General features: G+C 29.5%; 1 protein-coding gene across 3 annotated transcripts in view; it reads right to left on the bottom strand.

The window, feature by feature from the left end:
- Positions 1–8,047: 8,047 nt before the first annotated feature.
- The window catches only part of STUB1 (STIP1 homology and U-box containing protein 1), a 60,348-nt gene continuing 50,196 nt past the window's right edge, over positions 8,048–18,199 (bottom strand). For all 3 annotated transcript variants that reach the window (XM_075375089.1, XM_075375087.1, XM_075375086.1), the window contains one exon: positions 8,048–8,988. In XM_075375089.1, the coding sequence (XP_075231204.1) occupies positions 8,863–8,988 (126 nt within the window). In that variant the 3' untranslated portion in view covers positions 8,048–8,862. The remainder of the gene's footprint in view (positions 8,989–18,199) is intronic.

Raw genomic sequence — 18,199 nt, forward strand, 5'->3', positions numbered from 1 at the left:
ATCTGACCATGTTAGGTATTTCAACATATATCACATAATTAGGTTAGAAATAATAATTAAATATATATATATAATTTTTTAAATCAATTCTTTTAATAACCATACTCCTCTGTACCAATACAAAACCAGATTAATGGGACATTAATTATAAAAAAGGTAAACTGGGTTTTCGAATTTATCAAATCTTTATTAAAAATAAGTACTCAATATCAGATATTCAGACAAACTTAAAAATATTAGAAATTTAAAAATGCAATACGGTTAGTAATAATAAGGGTTTTGAAGTTTTAGAAGGGTATTATATATATAAACATAAGAATAAATTTAATATGATCAACCTTCAGACGGAGTATGAAGATTACGGTATTATAAAGACTGCAGTAGATAGCACCATTATCTTTTTTGATAATTATGTTGAGTAACTGATCTTCCAGTCTGGTTAGTAAAGTAAATTCTATGAAACAGCTAGCATATAAATTTTACTTTACTTAAGTTTTTTATTTTATTTTAGTTTTTAATTTTTATCTTTATTTTATTTGTTTATATTGATGTCATACTGTTCACACATGTAAAAATTTGTACATTTTAATTTTCTAAGTAATTAATCTTTATAACTTTTAAACAATTTTTTATATTTTACATCTTGCTTTGATTATAATTTTTAATTTAAATAAGTTTTTAAATTTTTGTATAAGCTTTTAAAGAATGACAAAAATAATTTAAATTTAATTAAAAAGATTTTAATTAGTTTAAAAAATTTTAACATAAACTATAAATGAATAAGTGATATGATATTATGTATTGCGAGTTTATGATGTTTTTTGAAATATATATATATATATATAATGTAGCTGATAATACGAATTAAGTTTGCAAAAGCACTTCTGCTTATGTAATGAAATAAGGTAAGTCATCCTATTTCAATCATTCTGTACTTGAGTTGATTTATTAAATATAAGTTTTATATATATTAAGGGGTTTTTTATTATAATTTTAATAAACCAGTGAGATTTGGCATACTTTTTGTTGCAAGTAAAATAGATAGGAAAAACCTGTTCATTAATTATTACTTTTGATGTCATATTCATCAAGTGGTAATAATTATTACCACTAAAATGAGTAAAAACAATTTCATTATTTAACCAAAAAGTGTTTTTTACCTTATCTTAAAAGATAACAGTAAAAACAAATAAAGTCAGAGTTGTCAGTCTTGCAAAGTTATGCAACTGTTGGCAAGGGCTCTGCCTGTGGCAGACTACTACACTACTTATGAGGAAAATTAATAAACATGAATGCCATTAATAACAATGTGAATTTGCTTTGACATAATTTATGACTAATTTTATTATAGATTCTTGCTTATGGAATTCCATTGCTAGCTGATTATCTAAAAAGATATGTTGGTTCAGTTTTTTTTAATAGGATCACATTTTTTCTATAAGATTAAGACCTGGGCCAATCTAAAGTACTAAATTCCTGGTCACTAAGCCAGTTCATTACTGATTTCACATACGCTTTAGTTCTCGATCCTATTGAAAAATTAAATCGGTTTCCTACAATGGCATATTAGGTCTAAGTATACATTTCCCAACTTCTCTTAACCATTTGACTTCAAAAAAAAATCACATAAATTTTTTAAATACTGGGTGTCCCAATTCTTGTCTGGGAAATATAATATTTCAAAAGCTGAAAGCAATACTTGTGCTATTAAATTAAATAGATTTTTTATACGTAGTAAAATTTACTATACATTTTTTAAAACCTTACAAGAATTGCTCAAAATGCTCCCCATGTACTTCAATACATTTTTCACAGCAGTTGTTAAAACTTGCAACCAATTTTTTTGCACAAATATTTGCATTTAAAGCTTTAAATTCATCTTCGATTATTTTTCTCAACTGCTGCAAATCTCTAGGCTTGAGAGAAAACATTTTTCAAAATTCCCCAAACTGGAAAGTCTAACAGTGTTAAGATCACACGATCTTGGTGGCCAGTCAGTTATACTGTGTCTTCTGATCCACTCATCAAAGTTTCTGCAAACATATTCTCTTATAGATAAACTGTAATGTGGTAGAGCACTATCTTGTTGCCAAATTAAATTAATACTTTCAAACAAAGGATTATTTTGTAGTTCAAGTAAATTTACTTCTTGTAACATTTTAAGGTAAGAATCAACACTTACAGTACCATTGAAAAAGTATGGACCAACAATACAACCACTCTGTACATCAGCCCACATATTGATGCCTGGAACATTTAGTTCTTGATCAAGTACTTCATGTGGATTTGTGTATCACTCCAGTACACACAATCATGATGACTATTTAGTTAAAAGGAAGCTTCAACTACACACAAAGTGCGATTTTGAAATATAGGCTCAGCCTCACAGCGTATTACAAACTGCTCACATAACTTATTATGCCTCTTGGAGTCATCTTCTATTAAACTTGGATGCAGTTGTGGATGATAAGCTTTTAGTTTCAGTGCTTTCAAAATATGATGTACACTACTGCAAGCAATATCCAACGTGGCATAGATTTCTCGTCAAGCGACTTTTGGCACACCTGGTGTATGATCTATTTTAGACAATAAACAAGGTAACTTTTATGATAAATGAAAAATACTTTTTTTGCTATCACCTTTTTCATTTAGGATCTGATGGTACACAACATAAGCCAAAAGATATGATAAATTATGTAAAAAAATTATCCTATTCTTTGAGTGAAATTTTGAGATCAGAACACTCATGGTGACTACATCTCCTTGACTAGTTGCAACTAAAATTAAATGGCATCAGTGTTCCATATAAGAACCATCTTGCTATATTTCATTCAAATTGTGGTTTATCCAGTCTGGAGATATCAAGCAAAAATCAAGCCAACAATAGAATTTTTCAATGCTAAAAATATGTTTTTTTGGTCGGAAAGGATTGTGAAATGTCTGAAAAAACTGTATATCTATATAGCTGGAAAAATAAAAATTTCAGTTATTAAAAAAAAAAATTAATTAATAGTGGATGTCAGAAATAATAACATAATGTTGAAAAATGTAATTTGCTAAAAATCTTTTTTGATGTTTAGAAATTAAAACTTTCTTCAAGAATAAAAAAGTTTCAACAAATGGTTTACCTAAAACTAAACAAAACTTAAAACTTTGATCGTTACTTTTTACTTTTAAATGGCATCGACTGCTATGATCATTACACATTAAAAGATGGGTCAACAGCCTGCAGTGAATGTAACCAGTGTTTATAATTTCAATGGTTATGAGAATTGTTCTACGAATATTCTTTGGCAATTGGCATTTTATCTTGCATTGCTATTTTTCAATTTCCAGATGCACCAGAACAATCAAGTTGTAAAACTTGCAATTTACCATTTTTTTTATTGGCAATCATAAAAATTACAATGTAATTGCATCAAAACTAAATGTATTGATACCATTACATTTAGTTTACACGTAAAATCAAATTTTCAGTCTTACCTGGTTTAAATATTTTTTATTAAAAAAATATATTACTATGTAGTTGTTTATTTTTTACTCTTCGTCCCATAGATAATTCAATTTAACTGGAAAAATATTTAATGTCAAGGAATATATATATATAAACAAAAAATATCCTTATGAAAAATGGTAATTTCTCCTTCATTCACCCCATCCGCCATTTTGTTATTTTTATATAAAAATCTATAAAGTTTGGATAGAGGAATCACATTAACATTTTGTAAGCGTCTTTATAATAAAGTTTTAAAATTAGCAAAAAATCAGGACTTAAAATACCTTTGTAAATTACAAAATGGCAGCCATTTATTTTTCTATCTGTTATATCTTCATAATTTTTTTTTTTCGTTCTTGATGATATCACCACAGTAAGCTTGAAGCCTGTGCGTGGGATATGGAAATGTAGCGTATGAAAAAATCCCATGCCTGACCGGAATGCGAACCCAGGACCTCCGGGTGAAAGACCGAGACGCTACCACTCACGCCACGGAGGCCGGCGCAAGTTTAATTAATTTAAGTTTTATCGAAATGTATGTTATTTACTAAAATATTAAGCCTTTTATTTTGAATAAAATGACACTTTACTTTTTTAAATCGGTTAACAAATGCTGTTATGGCAGAAAATTGATGTAATTTTGTGTCTGTTTTCATGTCCTTCGCTTTACGTTCAATTCGATTAAATATTGTTTTTATTTATTGTTAATTCCAATATTGTAAATTAGTATCAAGTTAAGTAAACTCAGCATAGCCCAGGCACTAGTAAAAGGAGAATTTTATGTCGCACTGGATTGACAAACAACAAAATGTGGCGCATGCAAAGGAAATAAAACCTTTATCCTCTCCATTTGCAAAAGGTTCAAAATTTGCAGCCAACAGATTACTTCCAGCAGTTAAACTTCTGGACAATGGTGATAAGGTAAATTCAATTTTATTTACTGATGAAGCCACTTTTACAAGGAACGGAGTCTTCAATTCTAAAAATAATCATTTATGGAGTGGAGATAATCCACATATAACCTGATAATTTAACAGTTAATACTAACAATAAATCTAAAACTATATGAGCAGTTATCAAAATTAGAAGTGGATTTGGAAATAAAACAGATCAGATATTTTGCAAAATTTTTTACTGATGAAAAACTTAGTAGCTATGGTATTAAACGATTAAAATTGGTTACCAACTAACTATAAGAGTAGGTGAAATTTCATATTTTAATAAGAATACACATGTTAAATTTATATCCTCATTTCCAAGATATAGAACATGGCGGGCTTCAGGAAAGTATTCTACATCCCTTGTTTTCTAATTGTTCATTAATGACCTACAGCAAAATCTTATTCATTGTAACCCTATTTGCAGACTCCACTGCATCTATATTTTTCTGAAGATAATTATTTAAAAGTAATTGAAAATTATACAACAGCAACTCAAAAACTTATTCAGTGGATGGATTTTAACTTTAAATAGATAAAACTGTTGCTTCTCAAGTAAAAGAAAAACCTTTTTATCTTATAATGATTTACTTATTTTGCTTTTTAAATTTAAATTAAACTTAAATATTAATATATAATTTTATATAAAACTGGATGCAAGTCATACAAGATATAGCTTTTAAGAAAGTGCCATAAAAGAAACTGTTTTTTGTTAATTTTTTTTATAACTCAGATGAATTTGAATAATATACGCATTCATTGGTTTAATTTCAATAGTAATAAAATTTTGTTATTATCCAAAGTACCATTATAATTATATATAAGCACAGGGGATAAAAATTAAAAATCATGAAGTATGAGATAATGAAATACCAACAACAAAACCATTCACTAACCGAGAGTTGACAATTGGTTAAAATTAAACAACTCATATCCACATAAAAGAATAATTTGTTATAAAGTCTCAAGATATTTTACTGGCGTGTTTTATTTTCAGAAATGACAAAAGTAAACATGGTCTTAAAAAATTAGAAGTTTAAGAAATAGCTGTTACACCTTTACAGCATGTAAACTCTTCCTTCCTCTTCTATTTTCACCTTTAACAGAGCCTTCAAGAACTGTATTTATTATTTTTTTCCTCCCAATTACATGCCCAATCCAGTATCCTTCCTCCTTCTGACAGTCATCAATATTGTTCTACCTTCATTTTTTCTTCTTAATACTTCTACATACTAACTCTTTCCACCAATTTTATCTTCTCCATCCTCCTCCAGATCACTCAAGAGTTTCGATCTTATCTTTTACCTCACTGTCCACGTTCCACTACAATACAAAAGTATACTCCAAACGTAGTATTTTACCAATCTCTTCCACAGGTTCAGATCTATGTTACTGCAGAATAGTTTTTCTTTCTAAAAAAGGCTTCTTTTTCCAATGCAATTCTCATATTATCTATTTTTTACTCCTTCAGTCTTACTGTCAAAGATATTTAAATCTTTTTACTTGTTCAATTTTTCCTTCTGCTGTTACAACACTAATATTTAAACAAATTACAATTTTTAAAACGAATCTACTATTATCAATTGAATGATTTTCAATTTCACCACATTTCTTGATTTTCCTTCTCATTCACCTCATTACTTTTGATTTCCTTACAGCTACTTTCATCCCTACTTTCAATGCTTTTATCATTCCTTGTAATGTCCGAGTGTCGAGCTATAGTTAGCAGATTATCAGCAAATCTGATACAATTTATATTCTTCCACCTATGGCTACTCCTTTCTGGCCATCCAATATTTCTTTTAACATTTCCTCAACATAACGGGTGAACAGTGTTGGTGATAAACAGCAAGTTTGCTTAACTCCTCTGCCTAATTCTAACAAATTTGTGAGATTCTCATTTATTTTCATAGCCGCTTCTTATTTCATATAAAACTCATCGCATACCTTTCCAATCAACTCTCTTTTCTTTCAGAATCTTAAATAACTTTTCCCACTGTAATCTGTTGAATGCTTTCCCCAAGTCTATAAAACACAATCAATCTTTTTTCTCATTCAAAATATCTCTTTCTAATCATTCTGATCAGTCCTACATTCTTGTTACTTTTCTTTTATGAACTGTTCTTCCCTAGCAATCTCTTACATTTGCATAATCGACCTTCTATTCATAACTCTCAGCATTATTTTTGCAGCATGTGATTGATATTAAGCTAATATTTCTATGTTCTTCATATTTTTCGGTTCAACCTTTCTAAGTATGGGATATCATTCAATATTGTTTTAACAAAATCTTCTGACCATAATCCAGTATCATAAATTTATTGTACATTTTATTTTTTCATCTATTCCTTCATCTTTTAAACATTTAAAGAGTTCTATTGGAAGTTCTACTCCTGTTGCTTTCCTGTTCTTCATGTCTTTCTAGATTGTATAATTTCATATCTCAAAATTGAAGGGCCTTTCTCCTCCTCAATAACTTCTTCTTCCACCTCAGCTTCCTGTTTCCTTTTTCTTATGTACCTACATATAGGTCCTCAATATACTCTTCCCACTGTTTCTTTATTTCATCTTCTTTAGAAAAGTTTTTACCATCTTTCACCTCAATGTCTCTTATTTTATAAGTAGGACTTTTTCTACCGTATGTGGCATTTTTCACCTTCTTATACAACATGTCAAACTTCCTTTTCTTTTCTAAATCCTCTATGTCTTCTTTTATATTCCACCTTTCCTTAGCTTTATGTGCTTCTCTCTTTAATTGGCTATACAATCTACAATAGATTGCTTTGTTGTATTCTCCTTCTTTACGTTTATATTTTATAGAATATAGATTCTGTAATATTCTGTACAAGGCAATTTATTCAATAGAATTAAAAATATAAATTAACAGTATGGAGGAATAACATAAATATTAAAAAGGTTAATTTCTATAAATATATATATATATAATTTTTTTTTGTTGAAAATTTAAATAATTCGTTAACATATCGACCACTGTGCTAATAGAATTTAATACTAAATGAAATCTAACCACCAAAACACAGTAAACATTTAAGTTAAACTTACCATATTAATTCCAAGGATAAGTTTTCGATTCCAGTACTGGACAATAGAGTTTGTGTATTTGTCCATAATAACTTCAAAATTCACAAATTTAAAAACAATTTATTTTAATGTAATTATAGAATTAAATACCAACTGAAGATACAGGATTCTGCCAAAATTGATTAATGGAATTAATATGGTAAGTTTAACTTATCTATTTACTGTGTTTTGGTGGTTTAAATTTCGTTTAATATTAAATTTAATGAGCACAGTGATAGTCAATATGTTATTGAACTATTTGAATTTTCAACAAAAAAAAATATATATATAAAATATTACAAAATACAAAAGTAAAATGGATTTCACTATTAATGCTACTGCCATGAATGGTATATATCATATGGCTAATAAATCTGTATGACCAATGATCATAAAAAATTAACACAATTCATAAAAATTTGTTTCAGTTAACTATTATAATATGTCCAAGATCTATTACGGGAAAAAGTGAAGAGTATAACTTAACAACAAAATGAGAGTGAGGACTTAGTGGAAATAAATTAAAATATACTTGTTAATTATATCTTAAAATTCTATCTTTATTTAAATATATACAATATTTAATTAAAAGCAAAAACTAAGTACTCTGATAAGTGGTATATCTGCGTACTAACAACATTAACATCCAGTGAATCCATATTTATTTATAAACAAAAAAGAAAAAAAAATTCTGCCTAGTAAAAATTTATTTTGCAACAGATCACGTAAATATGAAACTGATAATACAAATAATTCACAAACATAAGTTTAATAAATCTAATTTGTTTTGATTACAAATTAATTTATATACAAATATATTAAATAAAATAAATATGTCCTTAAAAAAAATGACAAATGAAAAAGAATGAATGATAACATTTATAATCTTTTAAGAACTTATAATAAATAACGTAAAACTAGTATATATATTACGTAACAGAATGGCATCTAAAGCACCAATTAAAAGTAATAGTTTTTCACAGTTCTTTTCACATAAATTATAATAAAATCTATAAAAATCCGAAAATAATAAAAGTTATATTTTATTCAATAGTTTAATTGTGTAACTAAACTTTGTTCAATTATATTTCTTTCAAATAAGTAGATAAGAAAGATACAACACTTTTACTTGACATAAATGAAGTTTAATTACAGCAATAAAAAACATACTTTCATAATTAATAATAATTATAATTATGTTACAAAACGCAGTTTGTCTTGATTAATTCTATATTATATAACAATAATGACATTGAGCGTGCTTATTGTTGTATAATAATAACCAGATTAGAGCCAAGTCGTGCCACCAAATGGGCGTAATGGAATTTTTCTTGAAATCGTGTAGTGTCAGTAATCCAGTGCCCATTCATTCTCTTGAAGAAAACTATCTACAACTTCTTTCATGGCAAAATTAGGTATTAATTGATCCTGTGTTAATTTCACTCGTGTTACTGGATCAAAATGACCTACTCTCTGAAAAAAACATCATTAAAGTATGAACACAATTTTATATCGACAATTAATGTGTAATTAATAATTAAAAAACCCACTTACAAACAATTCTTTTATATATATATATATATATATATATATATATACATTCAAGCGCTTCCAGAATAAAATTCCATCATTAGGAACTTAAAAAATATATATCATAATTTTAATAAAACTTAAACTTCTTCGTAATGTAAATTTGTTTATGTAATGTAATGTAATGTAATATAATATAACAGTGGTCATCAAATGTTTAAAATTATGTCGACTTTACATCCTGTTATTATAAATATCTCCGCTGTTATGGTAAAATGTAATGGGAACGGTATGGTCAACTAAGTCTACAGTTATTATATAGTACTTGCTTATATAATAAATCATTATCAAATCATGTTTGTTCATTTATTAATTTATCATTGTTAAAATAAATATGGTACTTTTCTAAATTATTTGGTAACGTATATTATTTGAAAAAATGTAAAAAAGTATAGTAACAATTTATAACAATGAAATTATGTGGGCCATGTTGGCCAACTTGCAAGGCTATGCATCTTTAGGTTATCCGATGGGATTACATTTCATATTGTAGTTCTGATTATGTTTTTCCTTTCAATGATGCTGATAATAATCAAACACAGGAGGAAAACAATTTGAGTTTAATTGAGAAGTTAAGGTTAATTAAGAAATTCCATTTTAATGATCCTTACCAAACTTTTTCAATTATATTGGATCAATTTATACAGAACTGTTGGAAGTTGTTTACTATGTAAATAATATACTGAGAAATATTTAATTTAAAAAAAAAAAATTTTTTCTAATAAATCAACACTCGCTAACAGCATTTAAATTTATATTTTAATTACACTGTATAATAATATTAATGGATTATGAGGTTTACTGCAGATGTATGTTAAATAAATAGAGAATAGGTTAAATGAACAAAAACTAAAGAGATTTAAACACAGATGCATGTATATTAGTTGGCATTTTAACCTTACTTCACATTCTTTTATTTTAAGTACTATTCTTTAAACTTCTAGAGACTGCAGAATCATCGATATAAGGAATGCAGTAACGTATTTCGTCCAGAATTATAATTTTTAATATCTACTTTTAGGTAAAAAATAAATCTTGCTTGTTTCTGATTTTAACGGTTTCTTTGTAACCTGTTACAATATTTGTGACTTCGCTGTTGTCATGTGAACAGTTGCCTAAGCTAACGTAACTGAAGGTTGGCAGTAAACAAACAGTATTCACTGACAATTCCAAGATGTACCAAAGATGTAAAAAATTCCTACATATGAAAAATGTTTAAGTTCCATCTATTTCTTACATGTAACTTACATAACTGGAAAGATTTTATACATATAATTGGAAAAAACACTTTTTTATGGTTGGTTCCAATATAAGTCAATATTTTAGGTGAAAATTTAGTACACACCAGTATTTAATTTATACATACAGTTTGTGTGTACTGTGAAGGTCATTTGAGAATGTTAGACCTAAAGTAGAACATATTAAAAAATCCTTTTTTATATTCTGCTTATATAGTATATAATTGAATTAGTACACTTTTATTTATTTTAGAATTCAGATTAACATAAAACTGTGAAAAAATTCAACACTGAGTAGTATTTAAATTGTATTATTTTAAAATTAAAAAAAAAAATAAGGCAAAGTATTAAAAAAATAAAAATTAAAAGAGCCAAAAAATAGAATATATATTTTTTAGATAAGAAATAAATTTTAAGAAGTTTTTTCTAAAAATATTCATATAGACATAATTTTAAGAACAGCTTACCAAAATTCCATTTGACTTCTTCAAGCACTTTCGACTATTTTGCCATCTTCAGGAGGAATTTATAATTTATAATTAAAATATATAAAAATGTAAAATTCACATAATAACAGTAAATACATAACAATTGATTGTCATTTTGTAATGTTAAAGTAACTACATTCAATATTGTTATGAAATCTATAGATTATGGAAAAGTTTAGCCAACTTAATAATTGATGTTTATTATTTGCTTATATAAAATGTCATCATCGAATTTAATCTGTTCATTTATTAATTTGTTACTGTTAGTATACGTAGTATGGAAACCTTCTGAAACTAAATTAAATAAAAATTTAAAGATAAACAAATTTACTCACATCAGTCCTCTGCTTAAACCCTTCTCTAAGTATGCACTCGTTGAAGCACTGGTACAGCTCGTCAAACACTCGGGAAAAATCACTATGTGGGATCGCTTTCAACAGCTTGGTGCAAGCCTTTTGGATGGCCGGAATGTTGTTGAAAGCGGTCATTCATCTTGAACTTGAATGACAGAAAATAGTCTGCTGAAGCCAAGCTGGGTGAACAGGGCAGGTGGGATAAGACAGTGATTATATTTGCAGTGTAATAATGTGTTAAAACTGTTGCCATGTGTGCCAGGGCATTGTCGTGCAAGAGAGTCCAAATGCCCAGATCCCGGTACTCGAGCTGGATTCAACAAATGTGATGCATCAGAAGTTTCATTACTTCCAAATAGAATTTAGAATTTACAGTTTGACCAGTTGATGCAAATTCATGATGAATCAGGCCCTTGAGTGAAAGAATGCAATCAACATTGTTTTCACTCTTGATTTTTGCTGCCTGACTTTCGCCAGTCTTTGTGCTCCAGGACTGACGCTTTGTTTGCAGATCATACATGGAGCACCAGCTTTCATCGCCCAGTTACAATTGTCTGCCAAAAATTTGGGTTGTTATTATCAGTTTCAAAGAAGTCTTAGACGCAAGAAAGATGCACCCTGTTTTTGTTCTTCAGTCAAGAAGTGAGGAACGAAAAGAGAGCATACCTTTAGGCGGTTCATTTTATCTGTCAGAATTGTACATTCTGAGGTTATTCGAGCAGGAGCATGGTCACTTTCACAACATTTTCGTCGTGAACAGCTTTTGACAGCTTCCCCTTCATTTGTTGTCATCTAATGACTCTCTAGTCTTTAAACAGCTTCCACCACGTGTATGTTGTAGTACAAGATGTGGCATCATCACAGAATGCTTGCTGTATCATAGAATAAGTTTCAATAAAAGATTTTTGAAATGAAACTCAAATGTTCCATGTCTCAAGCTTGCACAAGGTCACATGAACACAATGTACATGGCTGAATATAACTCAAGACTGGAGTGACAAAATGTGATTAAATTTTGTACACTCACCAGACATCGTACTACATAGTTCCTTGGTTGTCAGAGAGGCGCTACTTGTACTGACTACAGAACTTTTCAGATCTGTGTATATGTGTTATTTTTCGAGATTAAAGGTATTAAAAAAATTATTAGAGTAATCCAACAGTTCCATGAATTTATTTGGATTATAATTATGTTTAATATCCAAAATGTGTTTTGCAAAATTTGAGCAGTCTTTGTATTTCTTTGTTATACAACTGATATTTTCTTTAGCTCTAATTAAAAAGGTACAATTGTTAAAAAGGTACCAAAACATCATAATTCGCAGTCTTCACACATTTTAGACAGTGTACACCCTGTCCGTTCATATTATATTTATCTCCAGTTCTTAAGGTTTTAGTTGGACCTCTTATTTATGTAATTTTAGATTTTATTATTATTAGTGGTATATGCTATCTTTAAATTAAATAATTTATATATTTTATTAAATTTTCTATAGTTTAAATTATATTCTATTATTACATAATAGTTTTCAGAGTTATGTTTTAATTTTACTTTTTCTCTTATTCCCTTATATATAATTTATTTTTTAATTTGAAGTATAATCTAGCTATTAAATTATCAGTATATCCATTCCATGTAGCAATGAATTTAATATTATTTAATTCGTTAGTTAATTTTATAGTATTATGTTGAAGATATTTGATTGCTCTGTATATTAAGAAATTGAAAGTGGCTATTTTTTGGTTCCATGGATGAAAGGAATTATTTTGTTGGGTTGGTTTCCTATATTTGTTTAAGTCCAATCAATTATTATTGAAGTTTTTATTAACTGTTTTATCTAAGTAATCAATGCTATTGTTCATTTCTTGATTCATAATGAAATTAATGTTTTCATCCAATGGGCTGATTTCATACGTTATTATATTTTCTTCATTATTAGTTTTTTGATTAAATATGATTAAAATGTCAACCACATAACTTTTGTATAGTATGATATGTTTCTTAATTATTGCAGGTAAAACTGTTTTCAAAATTATTCATAAAAATGTCAGACGTGATTGCCGAAAGTGGTGATCCCATGGCAAGACAATTCTACTGTTGGTAAAACTTATTGAATTTAAAATAATTATATTTAAGGCATAATTTTAATAAGTAAATTATTTCATTGTCAGATTGGTTTGTAATTTTAATTCAGGTAAAGTATTTATGTTTATGGTTTTATCTATATCAATACTTGTATACATATCTTTTATGTCAAGTGACATAAGTTTAGTATGTACAGTTTTTTAGGTAGTTAAAAAGCAGTAGTTTTTAACAGTAGATGTAGTTACTTTAATTTATGACTTTAACATTACAAAATGACAATCAACTGTTATGTATTTAATTTTATTGCGTGAATTTTACAGTTTTATATACTTTAATTATAAATTTCTCCTAAAGATGGCAGAATAGCCAAAAGCACTTGAGAAAGCCAAACAAAATTTTGGTAAGCTTTTCTTAAAATTATGCATAACAGTTATTTTACCAGTGGTGCCATGCTTGAAAAACTTAAAAAAATACATATAGACATTAAACTTCACAAATTTGCTTGTAGTTTTCTTTAAATCTAAAATCCCTCTTTATCCTTTAATAAAGGTTAAAATAAAAAAAATTAAGTTTTCAAAAAACCTTTTCTGTATTTTAGTACCAAGTTCTAAAATTTAAAAAATATTTAAACTGAAAGGAGATAGAGCAAAAGAAAACATGTATTACACAGTTTTAACAGGTGGGAATTGAATTATTTTTGGATTATTTATCATTCTAGGTAATAAATTTGCTTTAATAAAGTTTTCTCTAAGATGCCTCTGAAGAAAGTTGATTTTTTTTTTTGCGATATCCCCACAACATCCTAATGAACTTTTAAAAAAGATTAACATGGTCAATGCCCTATATGTAGAAATATTTGAGCCAAATTTGAAGAAAATTGGTTTGGTTAATCCTGAGATATAAGGCCAAAAGTAGTGTGACATGCACATACATTTTTTTGGGTATAGATCAGTGGTCTTCTAACTTTGTCAATTTATGGAACCCTTATGAATATAGAATTATTTCGCAGAACCCAGGATCATAAAAAAAAAAATATTCAAATTTAGGTAGTACATACAAAGAAAAACATTTTAATATATCATTATATTATAATAGAAGTTAAAAAATTATTACAAAATAAAGTTAATATGCACAAATAGAATTTTTAATGACTGATAAGCTTGCTTTGCACACAACTTAGTTAGGTTCTATTTTCATTATTTATAAACACATTTCATGTTTAGCATCCAATTTATTTCTGTACTTTGTTTTTGTTCCGACATGTTGAAAACAACTTTTCGTGCAAATATATTCTAACAAAGGGCATTAAGGTTTTTATAGCTTTTGCAGATATTTGAGGATACTCTGTAAATTTTTAACCAAAAATAAAGATCTTCTCATTCATACCTGCATTTTAACGTAGAATTTGTTGATAGTTCAATCAGTTGTTCCTGTTCTGTCAGTAATAAATTCTGATTATTATTGAAATTTTGAAATGGATTTTTAATCCAGCCATGGGACTCTTCTTGTTGAGGAAAGTAATCCCTGACATGGTTTTTAATAGTAAAATATGCTCCTGAATTATATCTTTAACATCTTTATTCAAATTTATTTCATTTTTGATTAGAAAATCACTTAGCTTTTCAAAACATTGCGTATTATTATTTTTCACATAAGATTCCCACAAATCTAATCTTAAAAAATTAAATTTTATCCTACAGTTTAATAATATTAAATTAAGATATTAAATATTTAAGATTTAACCATATGATAACCATTGCACTTCTGCATGTAAGAAGGTTTTACGTGTGTTAGATAGTTCTTCGCATAATAAACTACATAATGTTGAATTTATTTCTTTTTTTTATAAAATTAATTATCTACACCACTTCATCGAAAATGTTCTTTAATGTTTTTGGTATTCTTTTGCTGTTAACTGATGATGATGAAGACAACAATGAGAATTTCAATGTGCGGACCTATTGCAATAGTTTGTGATATAGCTCCTTTTTTTCAGCCTAATAAAGATTTTGCACCATCAGTGCAAATATGTGAACATAAATCCATACTTAGTTCATGTTTTTGCATGTATGAATTAATAAGTTTAAAAATTTCTTCTTCAGTAGTTCATTCTACAAGTGGTTTACAAAAAAGCATATCTTCTTGGATTGAAGAATTAAAAAGGTAATGAACCTTTTAGCATACCTAGTGGTAGGTATGCTATTAATGTCTTTAATAAAATTATCTCTAAGTTTGCAAGAAATTACAATAAGAAAGGGTTTTATTAATTTTTCAGTAATAATATATGCTTTGCCCTCCCTAGCGATTTGACAACTAATTTGAAAAGAAGCCTCAAGAGATGCTTCATTATTGGAAAACATGTAATTAGAAATGAGTTCTTTTTGCTTGTTAGATCTTCATATTTACATTGAAAGTATTCAACAGTTTTATTATATAAATATGGACGATTCAATTCCTAACGGCTTTTTAGTTTAGCTGGATTTAAACTACTGTTACTAACAACTTTTTTGCATTCAATACATAATCCATTTGGTTCATCTTTATTTCCTGTCCAAGTAAACCACACTTTGGCTCTTTGAAACAGATAAAGTGACATTGCGTTCGAGCCTTCTTTCCGTTTTGAGCTGTAGTTGAGCGAGTACCTTCTGCAGTTCTGAATTGAGTGCTTTAGTAACAGTAGTGTCATTTCCAACTGAGGTTCATCAATCCAACTTATTCATGCAGTATAAGACGTAATTTTTGTACGGGCACCTTCCTCAGCGCGGCGATAAGGTAGCAACGACTCCTGGTGTAAGTCCCTGTGACAAGTAAATGACTCTCCCTTAGTCCTCAGTCCTACTCGCATTCTTATAAGAACGAAGGCCATAATCTGTGATTTTGTGCTGTACATAGCTTGCACTCTATCGATCCAGTAGCAGCAAAGAGGTGCACAGAGTAACAGGAGAATACTTAAGGTCTCCAGCTGCCCATGCTCGCTGCAGGTAGTTGTCATGCTTGTGGGCCCATATAGCAAGTAGGAGGAAGACAGTGAGAATAGTGGTTAGTCAGGGTAGGGACTCTTTGGCCATGAGTGAATTTCAGGTAGTGGCTAGCAAGCCCAGGCGAAAGAGGAAGCTGGAGCTGGTGCCTTTGACTTCCTCTGAGGATCAGGTTAGTGAGACGGAGACAGGGGCATCCACCCGGATCAAGCAGATTCCAGCGGTTGAGGCGTTCAGAAAGGCAAAGGGTAGACCTGGCAATTCTGCCTCACTGGCTAAAGTAGTTCAGGAGGACCTGAACTACTTGTTCGAGTTTTTAGTTCTCCCCAGAGGTATCAGCTCAAGTACGAGGAAGGCTATTCTTACTTGTCTAACCAAGTTGAAAGAGGCCTTCTCTACAGTGGCAGAGGAGTATGAGATTTTGACCTCTAAGCCCAAAGAGGTCAAGGTGCTTCAGGAGGCTCCAGTTCCAGCTCCAGCACAGCTAAGGCGCTAACGGAGGTTGTTCGGCAAAAGCAGGAAGCCAGTCATGCCAAGAAACCCAAAGTGTTATTTGTTAACAAGCCTCTCAGGACATGGCATTTTTAGGAACAGTTTGGCTAGATTTGGTTTGGTTGTTTTGGGCTTGTGCCCAGATTGTAGTCGATGACACCGTAGACCATGTACTTTATGTTTACGCCTGTACGAAGCTGAACGTACCAGAGCTGTTAAGGGAACTCAAGAGAGTGGATTCCTTCTTTGATCTGTGAGCCAACTGGAAGATTCGCAGAGAATTAATTATTGTGGCTGGCTTCCTCTGCTTCTTCGCTCTGAGCAGGGCAGCTGAAGGGATATACTAGTGTAGCACTCTGGGTGGCTAGGGACCATTTAGGCAGTTGATTGACAAAAGGAGTGTTGGCATCGAGCCATGGTTAGATTGAATTTGTGATGATTATTTGTTGAATGTTGGCTGTCAGCGGTACAGCGACTGCACTGCCAAGGGTATGGGTTACCATGCAGCAGTGAGGTGTAGCAGTATCTCAACAATGGTAGAAAGCAATTAAATGTCACGCGAGACTCTGCGATGGAGCTAAATTTGAGTAGGTCTGTCTGCCTCTCTCACTCAGAAAAATTACCACAGATTCATAAAATATACGATAGATTGCAGTACAGTGCAGTAAAATTATTAACTGAAAACATGCATATTTATAATGAAAAAGCTATAAACACAATATGTATTTATAGTGAGTCAGGCACTACTTCTAATGAACATATATATGTGCGTGTAGTAGTTAAAGGTTAATTATGGTAAGCAGGTTAAAATGTTCACTATTTGCGGCTGGAACAAATACTCGCATTCATATGTGACTGGTTGTCCAATGAACATGCACATTGATGATAGTTTAAACACTTGAGCAGTTTTACAATTTTTACCTAGATTGAAGTGCATGTTATAATGAAATAATTAATTCCAGAACACAGAAAATAATTTTGAATGTGTAAAAAGAAGAGTCAGATATGCAAAGAGTGAGTGGGTAAGCAAGTTGTTAAGTCTTGAAGAAATAAACATGGCATTTTATATTCTACATGAGGTTTGATAAAAAAATAAGTGGAATTTTATTTTTCTCAAAAAATCTTCATTTATTTATTAATATTGATTCTGTCACCTTCAAAGTACTTCTCTTACTACTCTTCAATGTTGGCAAAATGGTTGTCCTTTCATGGTTTTTTTTCAGCTTGGGTAATAGGAAGAAGTCACAAGGGAGCCATGTCCGGCGAATATGGTAGCTTCTTCAGGATGCTTCCATTGGGATGACTGGGCCTTAGTTTCAACATCATACCCATACACCCACGTTTCATCACCAGTAATGACTTATTTGAGCAGTTCTGGATCATCGTTCACTTCATTCAGCAACTCCTGAGCAATTTTCATTTGGTACTGCTTTTGTTCAAAATTCAACAATTTTGGAAC

The sequence above is a fragment of the Lycorma delicatula genome, chromosome 9 (genome assembly GCF_047948215.1).
Source record: "Lycorma delicatula isolate Av1 chromosome 9, ASM4794821v1, whole genome shotgun sequence".
Lineage (NCBI taxonomy): Eukaryota > Metazoa > Arthropoda > Insecta > Hemiptera > Fulgoridae > Lycorma > Lycorma delicatula.